Raw genomic sequence first — 17,078 nt, forward strand, 5'->3', positions numbered from 1 at the left:
ACTATGAAGTAAAGGACAGTTAGATAAAAAAAGAACCAAAACTTAAATTTAAAAAAAAAAAAAAAAAACCCTACAAGAGATAAACTTTTTTTTAGATTTATTTATTTCACGTATGTGAGTACACTATTGCTGTCTTCAGACACACCAGAAGAGGGCACTGGATCCCATTAAAAATGGTTGTGAACCACCATGCTGGGAATTGAACTCAGGACCTCTGGAAGAGCAGACAGTGCTCTTAACTGCTGATCCATCTCTCCAGCCCCAAATAAACTCTTCTTAAATAAAAAAGAGTTCAATAAAAATACAAAACAAAAACATTGAGTCAGTAAAGACCAGAAAAGAGAAGAACAAGAGACAATTTTTGTAGAGTACACAGCTACTGGGAACTATAGAAAGAATAATGTTCAATTATGGGGCTGGGGATTTAGCTCAGTGGTAGAGCGCTTACCTAGGAAGCGCAAGGCCCTGGGTTCGGTCCCCAGCTCCGAAAAAAAAAAAAAAAATAATGTTCAATTATACTTTTCATTCTATAGGGGAAAAAAGCTTGCTAATTAAATCACACATAGGCTGGGGGTATGGCTGGGCCATATACACCTGAAGGTCAAGCACAGGCTCTCCCCTCGGTACTGCAGAAAGCAACAAAAATGTAACCACTATATATACTCGGAGCATATTTTAAAGAGGCACAGCACATTATAACTAATCTCCACTGTAGGTAATTTCAAAATGCTGCCATCTCTCACACTTTGAATTTTTATTTTTGTAACAGTCCAAAGGAGTAACAGAAAGGTGTAATCTGTCAGACCTTTTGTGGATTGTGAAGCTACACAGTAGTCCCTCTGATTCTCACTTCCTTTCTAATGAATTAGGCCTACTGTGCCTTCAAAACTGGCTGCCATTGTTTTAGGGCATGGTGGCTCACATCTGTGATCTCAGTATTACCAAAGAGGCTAAAAGCAATGACCTGGAGAAGTGACTATGTAGTTGAGAGCGCTGACTGCTCCCAGGTTCATTTCCCAGAACCCCACTGCAGCTCATAAACATCTGTAACTCCGGGATCAAGAGAATTCAAGTCTCTTCTTTGTTTCCTTGAGCATTGCATGCACATGGCACACAGACATGCATGTTCACAAAGCACAAAGATGGAGACAAGAAGGCCATCCTGGGCTAGGCAGATTCCAGGCCAGCCTTGGGTTCATAAAAAAGTCTCAAAAAGACTAAAACAGTAATAAACACATGAATGGATTTTTCTAGAAACTTGTAAAAACACAGAGCTAAGCCTGCAGGGATGGCTTGGTGTGTAAGAGCACAGAAAACAACAGGTAGCACTGTTGGTGGGGTGGTAAAAGTGGGGGGGGGGGGTATTGTAAAAGGGGGTGGGGGATAACTGGAGCTTAGTGGCTGGCTAACCTAGGAAAATGCCCAGCCTAGATGAAGTGCCTTATTTCAGACTTGGTGAGAAGGGAATTAGGCAAAGAGCAATAGAGGAAGAAAACATCCAACATCTTCCTCTGAACTCTGCAAGTGTGTATTTGACCTCTCTGGCTCTCATGACCATCTGCCTCCCTGGGCCACCAAACAAATCATTGCAGACCTTCTAGTGTTCTGTGTACTTAGTTTATCATTCTTATTATTTTACAATTAGAATGTCTGTTAAGTGTGTTATAGACTGTATCTAGGGTAACTAATTTAAACAAAAGACATGACTGATAGGAAATGGGTTGGTATTATACTGAGGTAATGGACAAAAGAAATCACCATTTCATTTATTTATTGGGGGTATAGAAGAAATATACACTTGGGGAATGGATGCATGTGGCACTGTGTACACATGTAAATAAATGTCTTCCTCTATTGTTCTCTATCTTACCTAACACTGAATCTGAAGCCCACTGCTCTGTTAGGTTGTCAGGCTGGCTAACAGCTCCAGAACATGCCCATCTCTGACCTCCGACCCTAGGGTTGCAGCAGGCATGCACAGCTCTCCAGCTTTGACAAAGATGCTAGAGATTTGAAGGTGGATTTTCTTGCTTTCAAAGAAAGCTCTCTTACCCACTGAGCCATTTCTCTAGCCCCTCATTGTTTTTTAACACAAAACAAACCAGCAACAGCATACAATAGCAATCTTCTAAATGTAACAGCATCTGAGAGGATGCCCATCCACTCCCCAGAGTGGGGAGAAAAGAGCCAAGCAAGCATGGTGCACACAGAACAGGGTGCTCTCCTCTCAGCAACTGCAACCTAAGAACCAGATTCCTGAGGTGAGCTTTTAAAACTTATTCCATTGCTGAACCAAAAGCAACTGGCTAAAGACTTTCTGAACTGGTAAGACCCTTGCCCACCCCGCCCCCATGTGTTGGCTGAAAAGAAAGGGAAGGGTGACAAAGACACACACTGTACCTGTTGTTGAGAATTGTAGTCAAAAAGTCCCACAGTTGCTGCTGCTGAGTCCACAGGTACCTGCGTGCCTGAATAATCAAACTGCAGAGGCTCCATGCCCACATGTTCCATGGGGTCCAAGGGGACACTCTGGGACTCCATGTTGGAGAAATCCTCCACAGGCTTGGCACCATTGGTGCTGGTCAGCTGGGCTAAGCCCTCAGAACCATTCTGGTTTGGACCCAGAAGATCCACTTCATTAGCAGAGCTCTGGCAATTACCAGGGGTACGGCTAAACAGAGAAAGTAAAGGGCATTAAACCTTATTTTGATCGAGAAGGGACACTACAGCAACCCCCAGTTTATGTCCTTGACATCATAGTTCATTAGCAATCCTGAAAGCTAGTTCTACAAACTAACCAGATCTTTGACAAGGCTTACAGGGCTGTAGCCTCTAGAATGACTCTTCCACTGTTTGCCTTCCTTCCTAGACCCTCTTGCTGGGTCATCATCACTGCTGTTAGCATACAATACTTTTACTATGGACTCTAGATGGAAGAAACCAAAGTCAACTAAAAACAATGTTGCCTGTGGCAGCCATGAAAACAAAACAAGTTTTCCCCACAAACACAGGCACTCTGCTCCACCAGAGTAGCAGATCCTCTTTAAACACAGAGCAAACTGGGATGGCTGCTTTCTGGGCCAGGCGTAATGGCCACACCTACAATCCCAGCACTCAGAGCAAGTTTCAAAGTCAGGCTGGAGGCCGCACAAGCCTTTGTTTCAAAATAAAGCAAAACACCTAAAGTTGGTTCCTAGGGGGAATTCCAATTCCTGTAATGATTCTAATAAAAAGGTTTTCATGTCTTATTTATCTATATTTTTACAAGTGGTGTGAATACTACCCCACCTGCCAAGTAAATGGAAGAAGGAAGTCAGTTCAAAAACGTCGAAAATGTGTAAAGCATCATTACTGACCACAAGCTCCTACTCCGAGACAATTCTAAACCTAATCTAGTGTGTTTATATTCCACCCTCCATGTCACCACACTCCAAAGAGCTAAAAGAGCCAAAAGGTATAAGTGAGTAGATACCACAACCCTATGTATAATTCCATAACCATTATAAACTGCAAATCTCCAAACCCATTACAGGCCAGGGAGAGTAGCCTATGGCTACATTCGATCCCTCCATCTCTTAAAAGATAAATACAGCTGGTACAAGTTAAAGGAACTGTCATGTTCCATCATATACACCACTACCTCCTGCCCCAGCAATATACCTTAAAGCATTGGTCAAGATGCTTGTGACTCATGGAGGTGAGGCTGTTTGAACACATCCAAATAACACAGGTAAGTATTTATTGCCTGTTGTCTCAAATTTCAAAGACTCTAATTCTATACAGTTCAACATATAGAGATATATAGAGATATATAGATATATATGTATATATATGTATATAATTAAGCTTATAATACCTCTGCAAATGATACAAAACTTTTTTTATACAATGGGTATTAGAAGGTATAAAAACACGTTTGTGTCTGTCTGCAATAAACACCCATAAGCTTTAGAATGACATTAAATTATTTTTGTGTATGTGTAACACTGAACAAAGATTTTTTTTTAAAGGCATTTTGAAATCACACACTGTAACTAAACCATGTGTACATAAAGAAGTATGGTTATCAATTGTGGAAGACAAATAATTAATACTACAGATGTTCTATTACAAGGAAATCTGCAACTCAGTCATGACCAGAGACGGGATAAGAGGCATCCATGGAAAGTACATGATTATGAACAAGCCATTTGCTGGGTGTGGCAGTATACAATTGAAATTCCAGCACTCAGAGGCCAAGGCAGGAGGATTGCCAAGTTCAAAGCCAGCCTGGGTTACATAGTGAGCCCCTCTTACTTTGCACGTGAACATCTACTTCTTCCAACTGAAGTAACTGATGACGGCCTACCTACATAGAGTGGAGCTGCCGAGAGTGTGTAAGACAGGAGAAGGTGTAAAACATCTCAGCTATTTCTCCCTCCAATGTGAAAGAGAGACACATCCCTCAGTGTCCATGGCTCTGGTGTACAGTGGTGTGGGACCAACTCAGAGAGTCCCCAAGTGCCTACATCAAAGTTCTAGAACTATAAAAATGTCCTCTGTGGAACTACTCTGCAAGCCCAGCTCCATACAAATGCCAATTCTACTATTTGGGCAAAGTATAAAACAAGGTCAGCTCTTGGAAAATTCCACCTTACCAGTTAGTTTACACCTCTACGGCATCATCTATACTAGATCCAATTTTTAAAGCTGAAACAAGACAGGAGGGACTAAAATAAAAACAAAAACCCACAGCCCACATCCAAAAAATCAGAAGTGTAAAATATACAAACCTAAAATCTTTGACGTCTGCATCAATCCCATTCTGCACTGGCAAACCATTGGTCTTGTCCATCACATCTCCCTCCTCCTTCAAATCTCCTAGCTTATCTCCATCAAACGCACCCTTGTTCTTCTTTTCACCTTTGTCGTTTTCATCACTGTCTGCATCCCTTGGGCCCTGTTTAAAAAATAGCTTCAGCTTCACTAATCATCATCAACTAATTATGGACACCCACTGTGGACACCAGACTACACTAAATGCTAACTGGAACAGGACAGTGCCCATGCCTGACATTACAGTCTAGTTTACAAACAACACAGAGGCAGGAACACTGTAGAAAGTTTTGCCAAATGGGGGAAGACAGACAGACAGGTATGTTACAAACTGAATACATCTTATCATACCATGTACTCCCCATTCTACCCCACCCCTTTGCTGCCCAATTTAAACTGTGTACCTCTCCAGCCTACTTCTCTACTCTCAAATCTGTCTAGCATACTCCTAAGAGGGAAAGCATTAAGCTTGCTTTAAAACAAACAAACAAAAAAAATCATGATTCCCATTATCCTATATAAGCCCCTCCTTTACTTCTAAATATGAAACTTAATGTGGGCTGAAACCAGTTGAATCTAACGTGTCTCCACTTGACCTGGGGATATATGCCTTGCCAAATCATACTACTGCCCAGTTTTACCCTGTTGCACCAAGTCCTTGACATTTTTTTATTTTGTTTTAATTTTTTGTCTGGTTGATTTTGTTTTGTTTTGGCTTTTTGAATCGGGTTCTTGCTATCTCTTGCTAGCTTGGAACACAGAGCTCAGGTTGGCCTGTATTTTTGGCAACCCTTTTGCCTCAGCCTCTTGAATGCCAAGATTACAAGTGTGTACCACACACCCAGCAGACACTGATAGTTTTAAAAAGATGCTTCAAAACAAATTAAATCTTCCTTTTAAGGAAGCATACTCTAAAAACTCATATCTTCCATTACCTGCATATTTTGCAACAAATTAGTTTAAATGATATAATTGGGGCATTTTATGCAAGAAAATTTATTTCTGAAATGTTTCAAACTTTCAGACATGGGCACTACTGTAATTGATGTTATCAGATATATTCAGATCCTGCCTTTAAAAGTATGTGAATGTATCTCCTCATAGTAGCACCCAGCATAAGCCCTGCATATATTAATTTTTAATGCCTTGATTCCCAAAAGGAAAGTGAGTATCTGTGAATTCAATGTGGCAGACAGCTTTGAAGACCCTGGCACTCACTGCAGGGCACTAAGTAACTTCAGCTGCTATAAACTGAGAGAAGTAATTTCATCCTCATCACTGTCTTGGGCTTTAATGGTGGAAACAAGGGCACATGGCTCAAACTCAAGTTCCTGATACAAGGCAAGCCCAGTGGACAGAAGACAAGCACTTCTAAGACAAATTCCCAATCACCATCTAAACTCCAGTAGGACACAGTGGAGCACAGAGTAGCAGGCAGTTAGTTTTGTGAGCAGACCCATTGAGCAATGGTCACGCTGCCCAGAGAAAACAACATAAGCTCTCCAAAGTGTTAAGAAATCACTTAATCAGAAACTACAGTACAGGAGCCCTGAATTGTAAAACCTGTAGGAGTTTTAGACCTGTAGGATACTATTTCAGAGCCAGCTTTCCTTTTAAAGCCATTCTCTGTATAAATGCACACAGAAAAAGAAAGTCTTTGTGGATAATACAAAAATAGGACTGCATATGAAGTATATACACAGCTTGGCCTCAAGTGGCATCAAGACAACAGTGGCCACCACAGGATGTGCCTTGGAGACTGCTTTTCTACAACATGCAGCTTAGGAACAGAGAAGCACTGAAGGAGAGCTCTGACACCCAGTGCAGACGGGAAGACAAGGCTCTAAAGGACAAGAGCTTACACGAACCCAGAACCAGCAGCAACCTCCACCAGGCAGAGAGGAGGATGGAAGTTTTGTTTTACAGCTGCGGCTATAAAGATGGATGCACTGTCTAGCAGAATCTCAGTAAGTATGGCCAAGAGCTGTTTTAATGGTGAGGGTCAAAGCCTCCTGGGAAACTGCACTGCCAAAATAAGAAACTCCATCTTATCTCTGTCATCTTAACCCAGTCTAGATGGTGAGAATATGACTGCAGTGGCAGAAAGAAACCATTAATGTCAATGGCCAAGAAGAATCATGTGAGCAATCTCTATATGTCTACACAACAAGTCTATGTCTCAGGAAAAACTGCCCAACTCCAATCTCTCCCACAGCATCCAAAAGACTTGACCATAAAACTGCACAGGAGACAGGAAAAAACAGCAGCACAAAGGTCCTACAGCCAGTTGGGGTGGGGGGGGCGGCAATCTCCACAAGGCTTCCGGGGAACCTGTTCAGCCTACTCATGTGCTCACTGGTCTGCACCAATTAGTTTCACTATCAATTTCACAGCCAAGGGCTAGGTTTTCAAAACACTCCCTGAGATAGGAGGCTCTCACTAACCCTGTACCTTTCATTCCTGCAGCTTGTTACCTGACTTTTCCCCCTATCAAAATATCAGACGTTTGGCAGAGCACTGACAACTCTTTCTGCCTGTTGATTTTGTCAGTGCATTTCATCTTAAAGAAGTTTGTGGAAAACATTTATAACCTCAGCAGTTAGGTGTGTATACACCAAAAGATATATATGAACAGATACTTTTTTTTTTTAAGAAAAAAGCTCATTTAAAACAATTACACATGCCAGGTTGTGGTGACGAACACCTTTAATCAATCCCAGCACTGAAAGGCAGGAGAAGCATACAGACAGAGCTTTCTGAGTTCGAGGCCAGTCTGGTCTTCAGAGTAAGTCCCAGGACAGCCAGGACTACTGAGAGAAACCATGTTTTGAAAAACAAACAAAAGATATGCAACAAAAATAGCTGGCAATCCAGTCTACCTTGTGCATTATGCCAAGATCAGAGGGAGAAATCAGTTGCTATGGAAAGTCAGCCCTGGACCCAAGATCATCAAAAGAGTTTTTACTATAGTCCCAGCACTGAGGAAGAGAAGCAGTGAGTTACCAGCCAGCGAGGGCTATAGTGAAAGGCCCTGTCTCAAAGAACATGAATAAAGTCTCTGAGTCAGGCAGTGGCGGTGACAGTGATAGTACATGACTTTAATGCCAGTGCCCAGCAGCAGAGACAGGAGGAACTCTATAAACAGTCTGGTCCACAGAGTGAATTCCAAGAGAGCCAGAGGTACACACAGTGAAACCTTTCTTTATAACTGGGCAGGGGAGTTGAACTTGTAACCCCAGTCCTCAGGTAATAAAACAGGAAAGTTACAACGACTTCAAGGCACTTGGCTACATAGGGATCCCATATTAGACCTTGTCTTTTGTTTTTAAAGGAGGGGAAGAAAGAAAACATCTTGTGAAGAAAGCGAAATGAAAGATGGCTCAGCAGAGAAGAGCACTGGCTGCTCTTCCAGAGGACAAGGGTTCAATCCCAGAACCAATGTGGCAGATCTAGCAGTTCCTAGGACACTGACATCCTCTCATGGACTCCAGGGGCATGGAATGCCATACGTTGTACAAATAAACACAGACAAATCGCCCATACATGTAAAATAAAAGTAAATTTAGGGAAAAATAGAAAAGGAGTATAAAAAGTATTAATTTGTGGCATGTGTATGGTTTTCAATTATAAGGGGAAGTGTTTATGGTTATGAAAGTTTTCAGACAGTATTAGTCTGAAATCTATTGTGTGTTCTATGTACAACACTGGTCATAGGACTTTGGTCATTCACTCTCTGAGTCTTCATTTTCTCATTTATAAAGCAGGGATAATTTTGTTTAATAAATAGATATGAACAGCAATGAAATGTTGTATTGTGAAACTTAAGAATCTTATTGTATACCCATAAAAATACATCAGAAAGGTGTTCACAGCAGGGTTTGAAACACTACCAAACACAAGTACTTAATTGGTGTGGTCCTTCTAGAGCACTCATTTAAAAATGGTTCTAAAAAAAAAAAAAAAAAAAAAAAAAAAAACACTGATTCTATAGTCAATGCTGATGAGCACAATCTCAAACTACTTCAGAGATTTAACCTTTAATTTAAAAAAAAAAAAAAAAAAAAAAAAAAGCACCACCGCAGTCTGGAAAGCACTGGAGCATCCAGGCCCTGTCTACCTGTCTATCACACTCTTCACAGTGGCAACAAGAAGGTGCAGATCAACATGTGACTGAGGACCATCGCCACTGCTAGGAGCCAAAGAGGCAGGAGCCAAGCAGACATGGTCCGAAGGACAGACAGAGTTGGCCTCTTCACTGTCGGCTCGGCCTCCTCAGGACAACCATAAAGCATGATACCCCCAAACCTTTCTCTGTTCTCAAAGAAGTCAGAACTAAAAACCCTTCACATGACAAAGGATCCAGTCAAGTGAGAGCAAGAGGCTCTCCTCCATCGGCATCACACATGCAGGTCTGTGTGGATCTAGCTGCACAAACAAGACGATGCTGACTATGCTAAGTCCAGTGTGTGCTCATTTCACACAACACACCCCTGAAATTTTTTTAATTAAATCTTTTCGAAGTATAACAGGTTCCACCTCTGACAGGAATAAAAAATGAGAAAAAAAAAATCTGCAGCTGCTAGCCTTGTGGAACAACTTGATGAGAACCCACTCAAAAGCCAACATAGCAGAGCAAAAGCCATCCCAGGCAAAACCGAAATGAAAGCAAAGCTTGAATGCAGGACCTGGACTTTGCCCTGAGCCTTTTTCCTCATCTATAAATTAATCTGCCATAAGGGTTGTTCCAAGGGTTAAATGAGGCAATATCCTTAAAATTATAAGTCTTCAAAAGAAATTAAAAGACAAAACAACTTGTTCTTATAAGATCAGTATAAAAAAATGCAGCCACTATACATTTCACTGATTCTGGGATACTATCATGCTAGGAACCACTATAAAAGGACACAAGAATGACAAGGCCATTTGAATTGGCACTCATTTCAGCAGGAGGAACGCTTAGAGAAGTGTACCGTGGAGCATGACCTACACAAGTCTACTCACAATCACCCAATTCCTGGTGTGCAGAAAGGTGAGAGCAACAGCCACCTGCAGTGATATTTAAAAGGGAAAAAGAAACCTATCTTACAGGCAAGAAGTGATGTTTGATTTTATTAGAAAACCCTCAAAAATAGTTTGGTTTTGTTTAACAAGTTTGATATTGCAGACCTCAGCATGTGGCTTCCACAATCTGAAGGTGTTGCACCCTGATGATCTGCTCTTCCAAGGAGACTCTAGCAGTGCAGCAGAGCTCACCTGCTTTAATGTTCATGTGAATCACTGGGGCAGCAGAGAGCTCACTTGTTACAAATGTGGGTAGTAGGTACACTCTTGCCTGCCTAGCATTCAGGATGCTGAGGCAACAAGACTGAAAGTCTGAGGCCAGCCAGGGCTACACAGTGACACCCTGTCCCCAAAACAACAAAAGCAGGTTTCAGTTCTGAAAGGCCAGGGTATGGCCTAGGAATCCTAAGCCCCAGGATAATACTAGTGTTATCGGTGCACAACTGAATATTGTATTTCTTACAATATTACGATACTTCTTTGAATAGTAATTATTCCTGCTAAACAATTAAAAGTCCAGTTGAGGGCTGGAGAGATGGCTCAGTGGTTAAGAGCACTGACTGCTCTTCCAGAGGCCCTGAGTTCAATTCCCAGCAACCACATGGTGACTCACAACCGTCTGTAATGTGATCTGATGCCCTCTTCTGGTGTGTCTGAAAAAAGTTACTGTGTACTCATAAATATATAAACCTTTTTAAAAGCAAAAGTTGAGACTCAAAACCCTGGCTTCTTTATGTAATGCAATATCCCAAGTTTCACAGAAAACAATTATAATACTAGCCTTCCCAGCCAAATAACTGTGACCCAAATGAATAGCTACAAATACATATCCTCCAGGTCAGAAAGCAGGCACCTGACTCAGCGTGGAGAAACCTACCAACATCTCTGCAAAGTTAGAGTAGTTGTCAGTAATGCAATGTTTGCACTGGATAAACCAGAATGTAGCATTGATGACCCACTTTTCAACCTATTTAAAGAAAAACAAATCGGGGACCAAGAGCAGTGCCCTTAGAAAGACAATGTCACCCAAGAGCTTTCAAAATATGTAATTGTGTAACTAACTCTGAATCCAGGAGATGGGGAGAAAAATACCTTATTCTAGGAACAAATAAAATAAAAGCTAGGGGTTGGGGAGAGAAGACTTGACTCTTGAATTCAAGGTTTTTCAGATTATTCCAAAATCTGGTATACACATGCTGGGTGCTAGCAAGTGTGAGAGCAGAGTCTTCTGCTGACCCTCAAAGTAAGTTAGCTAAGTTTGTAGCAGGTTCTGTCAAGCCCTGGCTGGCCTGGAACTCACTATGTAGACCAGGCTGGCTTCAAACTCAGAGATCACTTGACCTCTCTCTGGCATAAAATACCAGGCCCCACCTGCTAAAAGTAATCCTTAATCAAACCAAAACTCCTGAAGCATTTAAAACACCAAAAGGAACTCAGGGAAGCATGGGGCGGGAGAGCTAAATCTTTTCATTCAAGCTGTGGTGAGGGAAATCTCAACGAAAACTTAAAACTACTGTCTCCTCATGGGACACCTTCATCACTTGAGTTTTAACATCTGGACTGCCAGCTGTCACATCCAAGAAGGAATTCTGTGTACCTGCTGTGAGTTCTACATAATCACTGTGCCATAAATGATGCTGGCCACTCAGCTTACTAGACTAAAGCCCAAGCTGCCCCGACCAGGAGCTCTGTGGTCTGTAGAGAACCCCCCTAGACACTGTCCTTGCTCTCCAAACTTAACACTGAACTACCTTTGTTTTTAAAAGAAAGACTGGGACAGCACCCTTTTTCCCCAATGTTGTGTGCATGTCATGAGAACTAGAGTAATTCAGATTTCCCATTAACAGAGTTTTCTCTAGGTGATATCCTAACCGCAGAAGAGCAAACCTAGGTTAACATCAGCAGAACACAACACCAGTGCTGACCAGCAGTTTTCTGGCCGACAGACCTTCCTTCTAGACTTTCCAGCTAGAAAATGGCACCTGCCAACACCCTGACTTGGTATCCACAGGTATTCCTCTATCAACAGGAATGCTATCTACAGATGGCACAGGTGTCGAAATAGTCAATAACACTTTATTCTCCATGGCCATCTTCTTAAGAAAGAAGATATGAAGAATTATCCAGCTGACTGCTAGGAGTCCTGCTTCCCAGGGAGTACGATTTTCAACTGGAGGTAGGGAGAGCTCATCTGGCCTGAGGCTCAAGTCAATGAAGACCTAAAAATCACCAGTTTCCCAAAACAATTAAGTATGAAACCCTCCATCACAATCCAAAGGCAGGGTTTTATCATAGAAGCTGTCCTAAAAATGACAGTAATAATTCCATTCTTCTGTTTTACCTACTTTTAATTCAAATGATTTTTCTGCCTCCTACAACTTTCACAATAATCCTGATGTGTGCCTGTGCCTAATGTCAACAAAGCAGAAACTGGTCAGAGAATTCTCAGCCATTGTTAGCAAGGTTCCTGGTCACCATACAAGCAACTCATTAACAAACCACACTAATTTTTCTCCAGCAAATAACTTAAAAATGGTAGGCAGTATCTAGAAGGCAGTACTTTCTCTGAAGAAATCAAATGAAAATGTAAGGAGGAAGAAAATAGAATTCTATTGTTTTCTTGAGAGATATACAATCAATCAATCATTTGGCCTGATCCCATTCCTCATATCCAAAGTATAAATTTTGTTCTTCCCCAAAGAGCCCCATGAGAAGGAACGCAAAAGCAGCTCCCTATCTGATTTACAAGTCATTATGCCCTAAGTCAAAAGATCCAGAAGCATTCAGGTCAGCTCTGAAAAGGCTGGCCCTCAAGAACATGCATACTATTAATATACAGAGGGAGAGCAGGCTACCACAAACCAACTACTGCTACCCAAGAGTTTTCAGTGACAGAGGTAGCCTCTCGGTAATAAGTGCCACATAGAGAGAAGCGCATGTGCAGATGATGGGGGGGAGAAGACATCTCAAACAGTTGCCACCGGGTGCTATGTCCACAATGGCATCCAGAGAAGGACTAAAAGGGAGGGTGGAGAACAAACTGAGTTAGGCCTGAGAGGCAGGCAGATAGCTGTGGCTACAGCATCAGCCAGAGTACAAAAGGAGACCAAGTAGATATTGTTAGGACTCCTTTACTATAAGGCTGCTAATACAGAGAATGTGCTTCAAGAAAGGTAGTCAAAGGCTTCAGAAAGAATGCGAAGAAAGCGAGGAAGCTGCTTTGGCTGCCATTCAGCCAGGATAAGTGGGTTAGTGACAATGAATTAAAAACCAAACCAAAAAACAAAGACAAAACAAAAGAAAAAAAAACAAAAGGAAAAAAAAAAGCTCCCCAACAGCATAGGCATAAGAAACAAAGCTGTTCAATTAAGGCCACCATAAAATTAACATCTAGCCTGCAAATCAAGATTGGGCCACAAGCCTCGTCCTTTGTAAGGTTCTTGGGTAGTGGCCAATTATTCCTCTAAGACAAGTACCTCATGCTGATACCCAACTTCTGCTTTCTTTGTAAAGAAAGTCCTCTGTTACACTCTGTGTTTTAATGAAGAATGCTTTCTTATAAACTAATTAACTGAGACTGACTTTAGCTCTCTCCTCACCTAAATACTATGCGAGCCCACAGCCCACAAAGCAGACTTTACTTTTTCCCGTCTGAAGTGCAGTTTGCCTCTGTCTGCTTGTTGAGCTTATGCTCCAATGGAAGTGTTTAACACCCTATGCTGCTCTCTGCAATGGAAGTGTTTAACACCCTATCCTGCTCTCTACAATGGAAGTGTTTAACACCCTATGCTGCTCTCTACAATGGAAGTGTTTAACACCCTATGCTGCTCTCTACAATGGAAGTGTTTAACACCCTATGCTGCTCTCTGAGAGCCTAGGAAACTCAACAGGCACATTTGCTTTAGGGGAAGGGAAAGAAAGAGATAGGAACGAGTTCCTCAAGCCAACTTACAAATCCTCCTTTTCTTAGACAGGAATCGCCCGGGGATGAGCTCAACACATACTCCACCATGCTAACGCCTAGTCCCCCACTCTCCGATCGTGGGGACAGTACAGAATTGACCTCACTGTTCACATGGAAACTCTGACCAGGTCTTCTCTGCACCATGATTGGCTGGGAAACTGAATGATCTACAAAAAAGATACACAAGTGTGACACAGTGCAGCCAGAAGCCCAAACAAATTATGAGTGATGTCTCATGATAAACCAGTGTCTGGGAATCAGGAGACCAAGCACGCACGGCCAGCACGGTCAGCTGAGCCAAGGTCTCCTCTTGGGTCTTTCAATAAGCACTGGTATTCTACATAGGCTAAGGAAACAGAACACACCCTGCCTCTATCTAGGAGAGCAGAGGAGTACAGTTCACACAGTTAGGTAGATAAGCCAATGGTTATCTCTTCCGAGTTGCAGGATTGATTGATTGATTGATTGATTGATTGATTGATTGATTGATTTAGGCAAAACAGTATCTGAGGACTCCAGTTGGCACTGTCCTGAACACAGTTTCTCCAGTGTTGGGTTTTCTGTCTTCCCCCTCCCTAGAAACTACAGCTTCTTTCTGCTTTTGGCGTCTCTGCCTCTACCAGCTCCCCCCAGTCCTCTTCAGGGAAGTCTATTCGCAAGAATGTCTGTGCCGGGTGATTTCATTTGGTTCCACGCACATTTAGATAACTACCTCATATACAGCACAGATCATCAAGGGGGAAAAGAATCATGAAGTTCAAAGTACAGGCTTGGATTTTCCAATTCCAGACAAGCTGACAACAGTACAGAGGGAAAACTCAGAGCTGAAATCATGGTCACTTCAAATGAGTCCATTCTTCTTTGACTAGCACTTCAGAAAATATTGAAGATTTGATTTTGTGTGATTATTTTTAATATATTCATGGCCTACACTCCTTGGTAGCAATTATACTACCACAGGACAGGACATCTGCTCAGCGTGCTTCTGCCACTGATGTGAGATTCATGAGTTGGCCGAGTGCTGAGGAGGGAGCTCTAAGACAGGCATAAATCACAGTAGACAGCTAGAGCTAGATTACCTGATGTTCCCCAGGCACTGTCTCGCCATTGATCACCCAGGAATATTCCTTTTGGTCCATCTTTGCTGGATTCATCTGTTTCCCAAAACTTTTTACCTGGCAAGAGCTGCTGCAAATTAAAAATAATAGATGCTTTTAAAGAATTCACAAAGGGAGAAAGTACAGCAGTCAACACTTTCTTTAGACGCCCAAGGGCCCTGCGGGTCTCAGTCAAAGTGTTTTGGCTACACAGCTGTGATCAGAGCACTATTCTACTTGGTAAAAGACATAGAAAGGCCTAAAGCAAGGGGACACTAATCATCAATATCTAAAATTGTTCACTTAATCTATGTGAAGATTTTTGAGGAGGTAAGAGTACAAACATCGCCCTAGTTAGTAGCTAACTGCTTGCTAAGAGGGCTCTAAGTGCAAGAGTACCTGCACTGTTAAACAAACCGTCTGCACATGCACTGACTGAACACACAACGCTAACCAAGCAGGAGCGTGAACCCAGCTATGAACCCAGCTACAGAATACTAGACACCATTTCTGTTAACTAACACTTCCATACCATATCCATCTAGTCTGAGATTTTAAGAAGACGTTTAACCACTTTCAGAAGCGGAAAAAAAAAAAAAGAAAAAACAAACTTTTTGACTTCTGTTAGGTTTAATAATACTTGATAGTATCATTAAGTAACTTGAATCAAAGAAACAGTGGTTGTAGTTACAAAGGAAAATTCCTGAAGACTGCCATAATTCTTGGTCTTTCACCAACCTTACTTAATAAAATGTCTCCCTCGTTTCCTCTAATTATGTTTTTTTTTTTAAATAACTGCTATTCCTCAGACAGGATACCAAGAAGTTTGAGATAATGTGCAATCACTACTACTGAGCATAAACAGGCATACTTGAAGAACTGATTTATGCAATAGCAGAAATGGAATGCTAGGTTTCAGAAATAAAACACCAGAATGCCCAAGAGATCTGCTCTCCTCTTGGAGAGGTTTAACTCTCCAACTTACTTAGCTACATCTGAGAATAAAGAAAACGAAGCTGTCTAAGAAAACAAACCCAGCCCTCCAGCCTCACTACCACCTTCTCAGAATAGTGTTCATGCACCCTCAGAAAGTCCCAAACCATTCCACAGCATAGGCTCCACAACATGCCAAGCAGTTTGCTACCTTTTTCTAACAGATCCCTAACAAAAAGACTGTGGACTGACATTGAATTATACAAGTGCTAAGTTGCCTCAAAGATGGGCAGTTAAATTAAAGCATCAACCAATTCTTCCTTGATGTTTTTGGGGTCTGCTAACTAGAGTGGGTTGGGAAGAAGAAATAAAAAGAGAGGGAGAAACAGGTGACCAAATAAAGCTAAGCAAAGGGCCAGAAATCCCCCAAGTAGATAATTGTGATGTACCCTAGGAACTACTATTACCTGCCCTTGGTCACTTCCTCTTTTTTCTGCTGCCAAGCCCGTTTTTCAGTGGCTGCTCCAATCAGAAGCATCATGAGCAAGAACTAAGCCCAATGTGCATCAAACGGCTTCTTGGGAAATGCATTATGTGACATCAGACATAAGCAATATCATGGTCAAATTCCAGAAGAGATACTTAGAATTATTAATATACAAGGGTCAATTTAAAAGAACCCCTGTTCCCAAATAGAAGTTCACAGCGGTCTGTGACTACAATCCCATATGCAGGCAGAATACCTTATCAATACACACAGAATAAAAAGAGCTCCTGTTTTCATTTTTTCCCCTCCTTTTCATTTTGTAAAATTGCCTATCCAAAGAGTCCATAAATCTCATTACTCACTAGCTCGCTCGCTCTCCCAACATTCCACTTTTAAGTGACAACATTTTCATTCATATTTTGAAGAGAGTGAGACCAGACAGTAGTCCCAACATAGGATCCTCTCTGTACACTGAAAGGAGCGACAAGAGTCCACATCTCTTAGTGGTTAATTTCATGCTCTATGAAACGGTGTAAAGAGCAAAAGTAATAAAAACCAGTACTATGCTGTCTTTTTTTTTTCAACATTTGTCCTTCTCCACATAATTCAAGAATAGCCTGGACAAGGTACCAGATTCGACATATAAACAGTCTTGCTATAATTTATCAAGGGACTAAAGGGGACTTGTGGGAGTCTGACATTGTTTACTATAGTCTATTAG

At 41.7% G+C, this 17,078-nt stretch overlaps 1 protein-coding gene across 14 annotated transcripts in view; it reads right to left on the bottom strand.

The window, feature by feature from the left end:
- Pum1 (pumilio RNA binding family member 1) overlaps nucleotides 1-17,078 on the bottom strand; it is a 119,036-nt gene that overhangs the window by 52,349 nt on the left and 49,609 nt on the right. For 8 of the 14 annotated variants that reach the window (XM_032896969.1, XM_032896963.1, XM_032896954.1 and 5 more), the window contains exons 4-7: nucleotides 14,920-15,028; nucleotides 13,829-14,007; nucleotides 4,773-4,939; nucleotides 2,401-2,671 (exon numbers count right to left, since the gene is read on the bottom strand). The exons of 2 other annotated variants lie outside the window; for them this stretch is intronic. In XM_032896969.1, coding sequence (XP_032752860.1) covers nucleotides 2,401-2,671; nucleotides 4,773-4,939; nucleotides 13,829-14,007; nucleotides 14,920-15,028 — 726 coding nt within the window. The remainder of the gene's footprint in view (nucleotides 1-2,400; nucleotides 2,672-4,772; nucleotides 4,940-13,828; nucleotides 14,008-14,919; nucleotides 15,029-17,078) is intronic. 4 more of the 14 variants (XM_032896975.1, XM_032896981.1, XM_032896979.1 and 1 more) reach the window with 2 other exon arrangements.

This window comes from Rattus rattus, chromosome 1 (genome assembly GCF_011064425.1).
Source record: "Rattus rattus isolate New Zealand chromosome 1, Rrattus_CSIRO_v1, whole genome shotgun sequence".
NCBI classification, from domain to species: domain Eukaryota; kingdom Metazoa; phylum Chordata; class Mammalia; order Rodentia; family Muridae; genus Rattus; species Rattus rattus.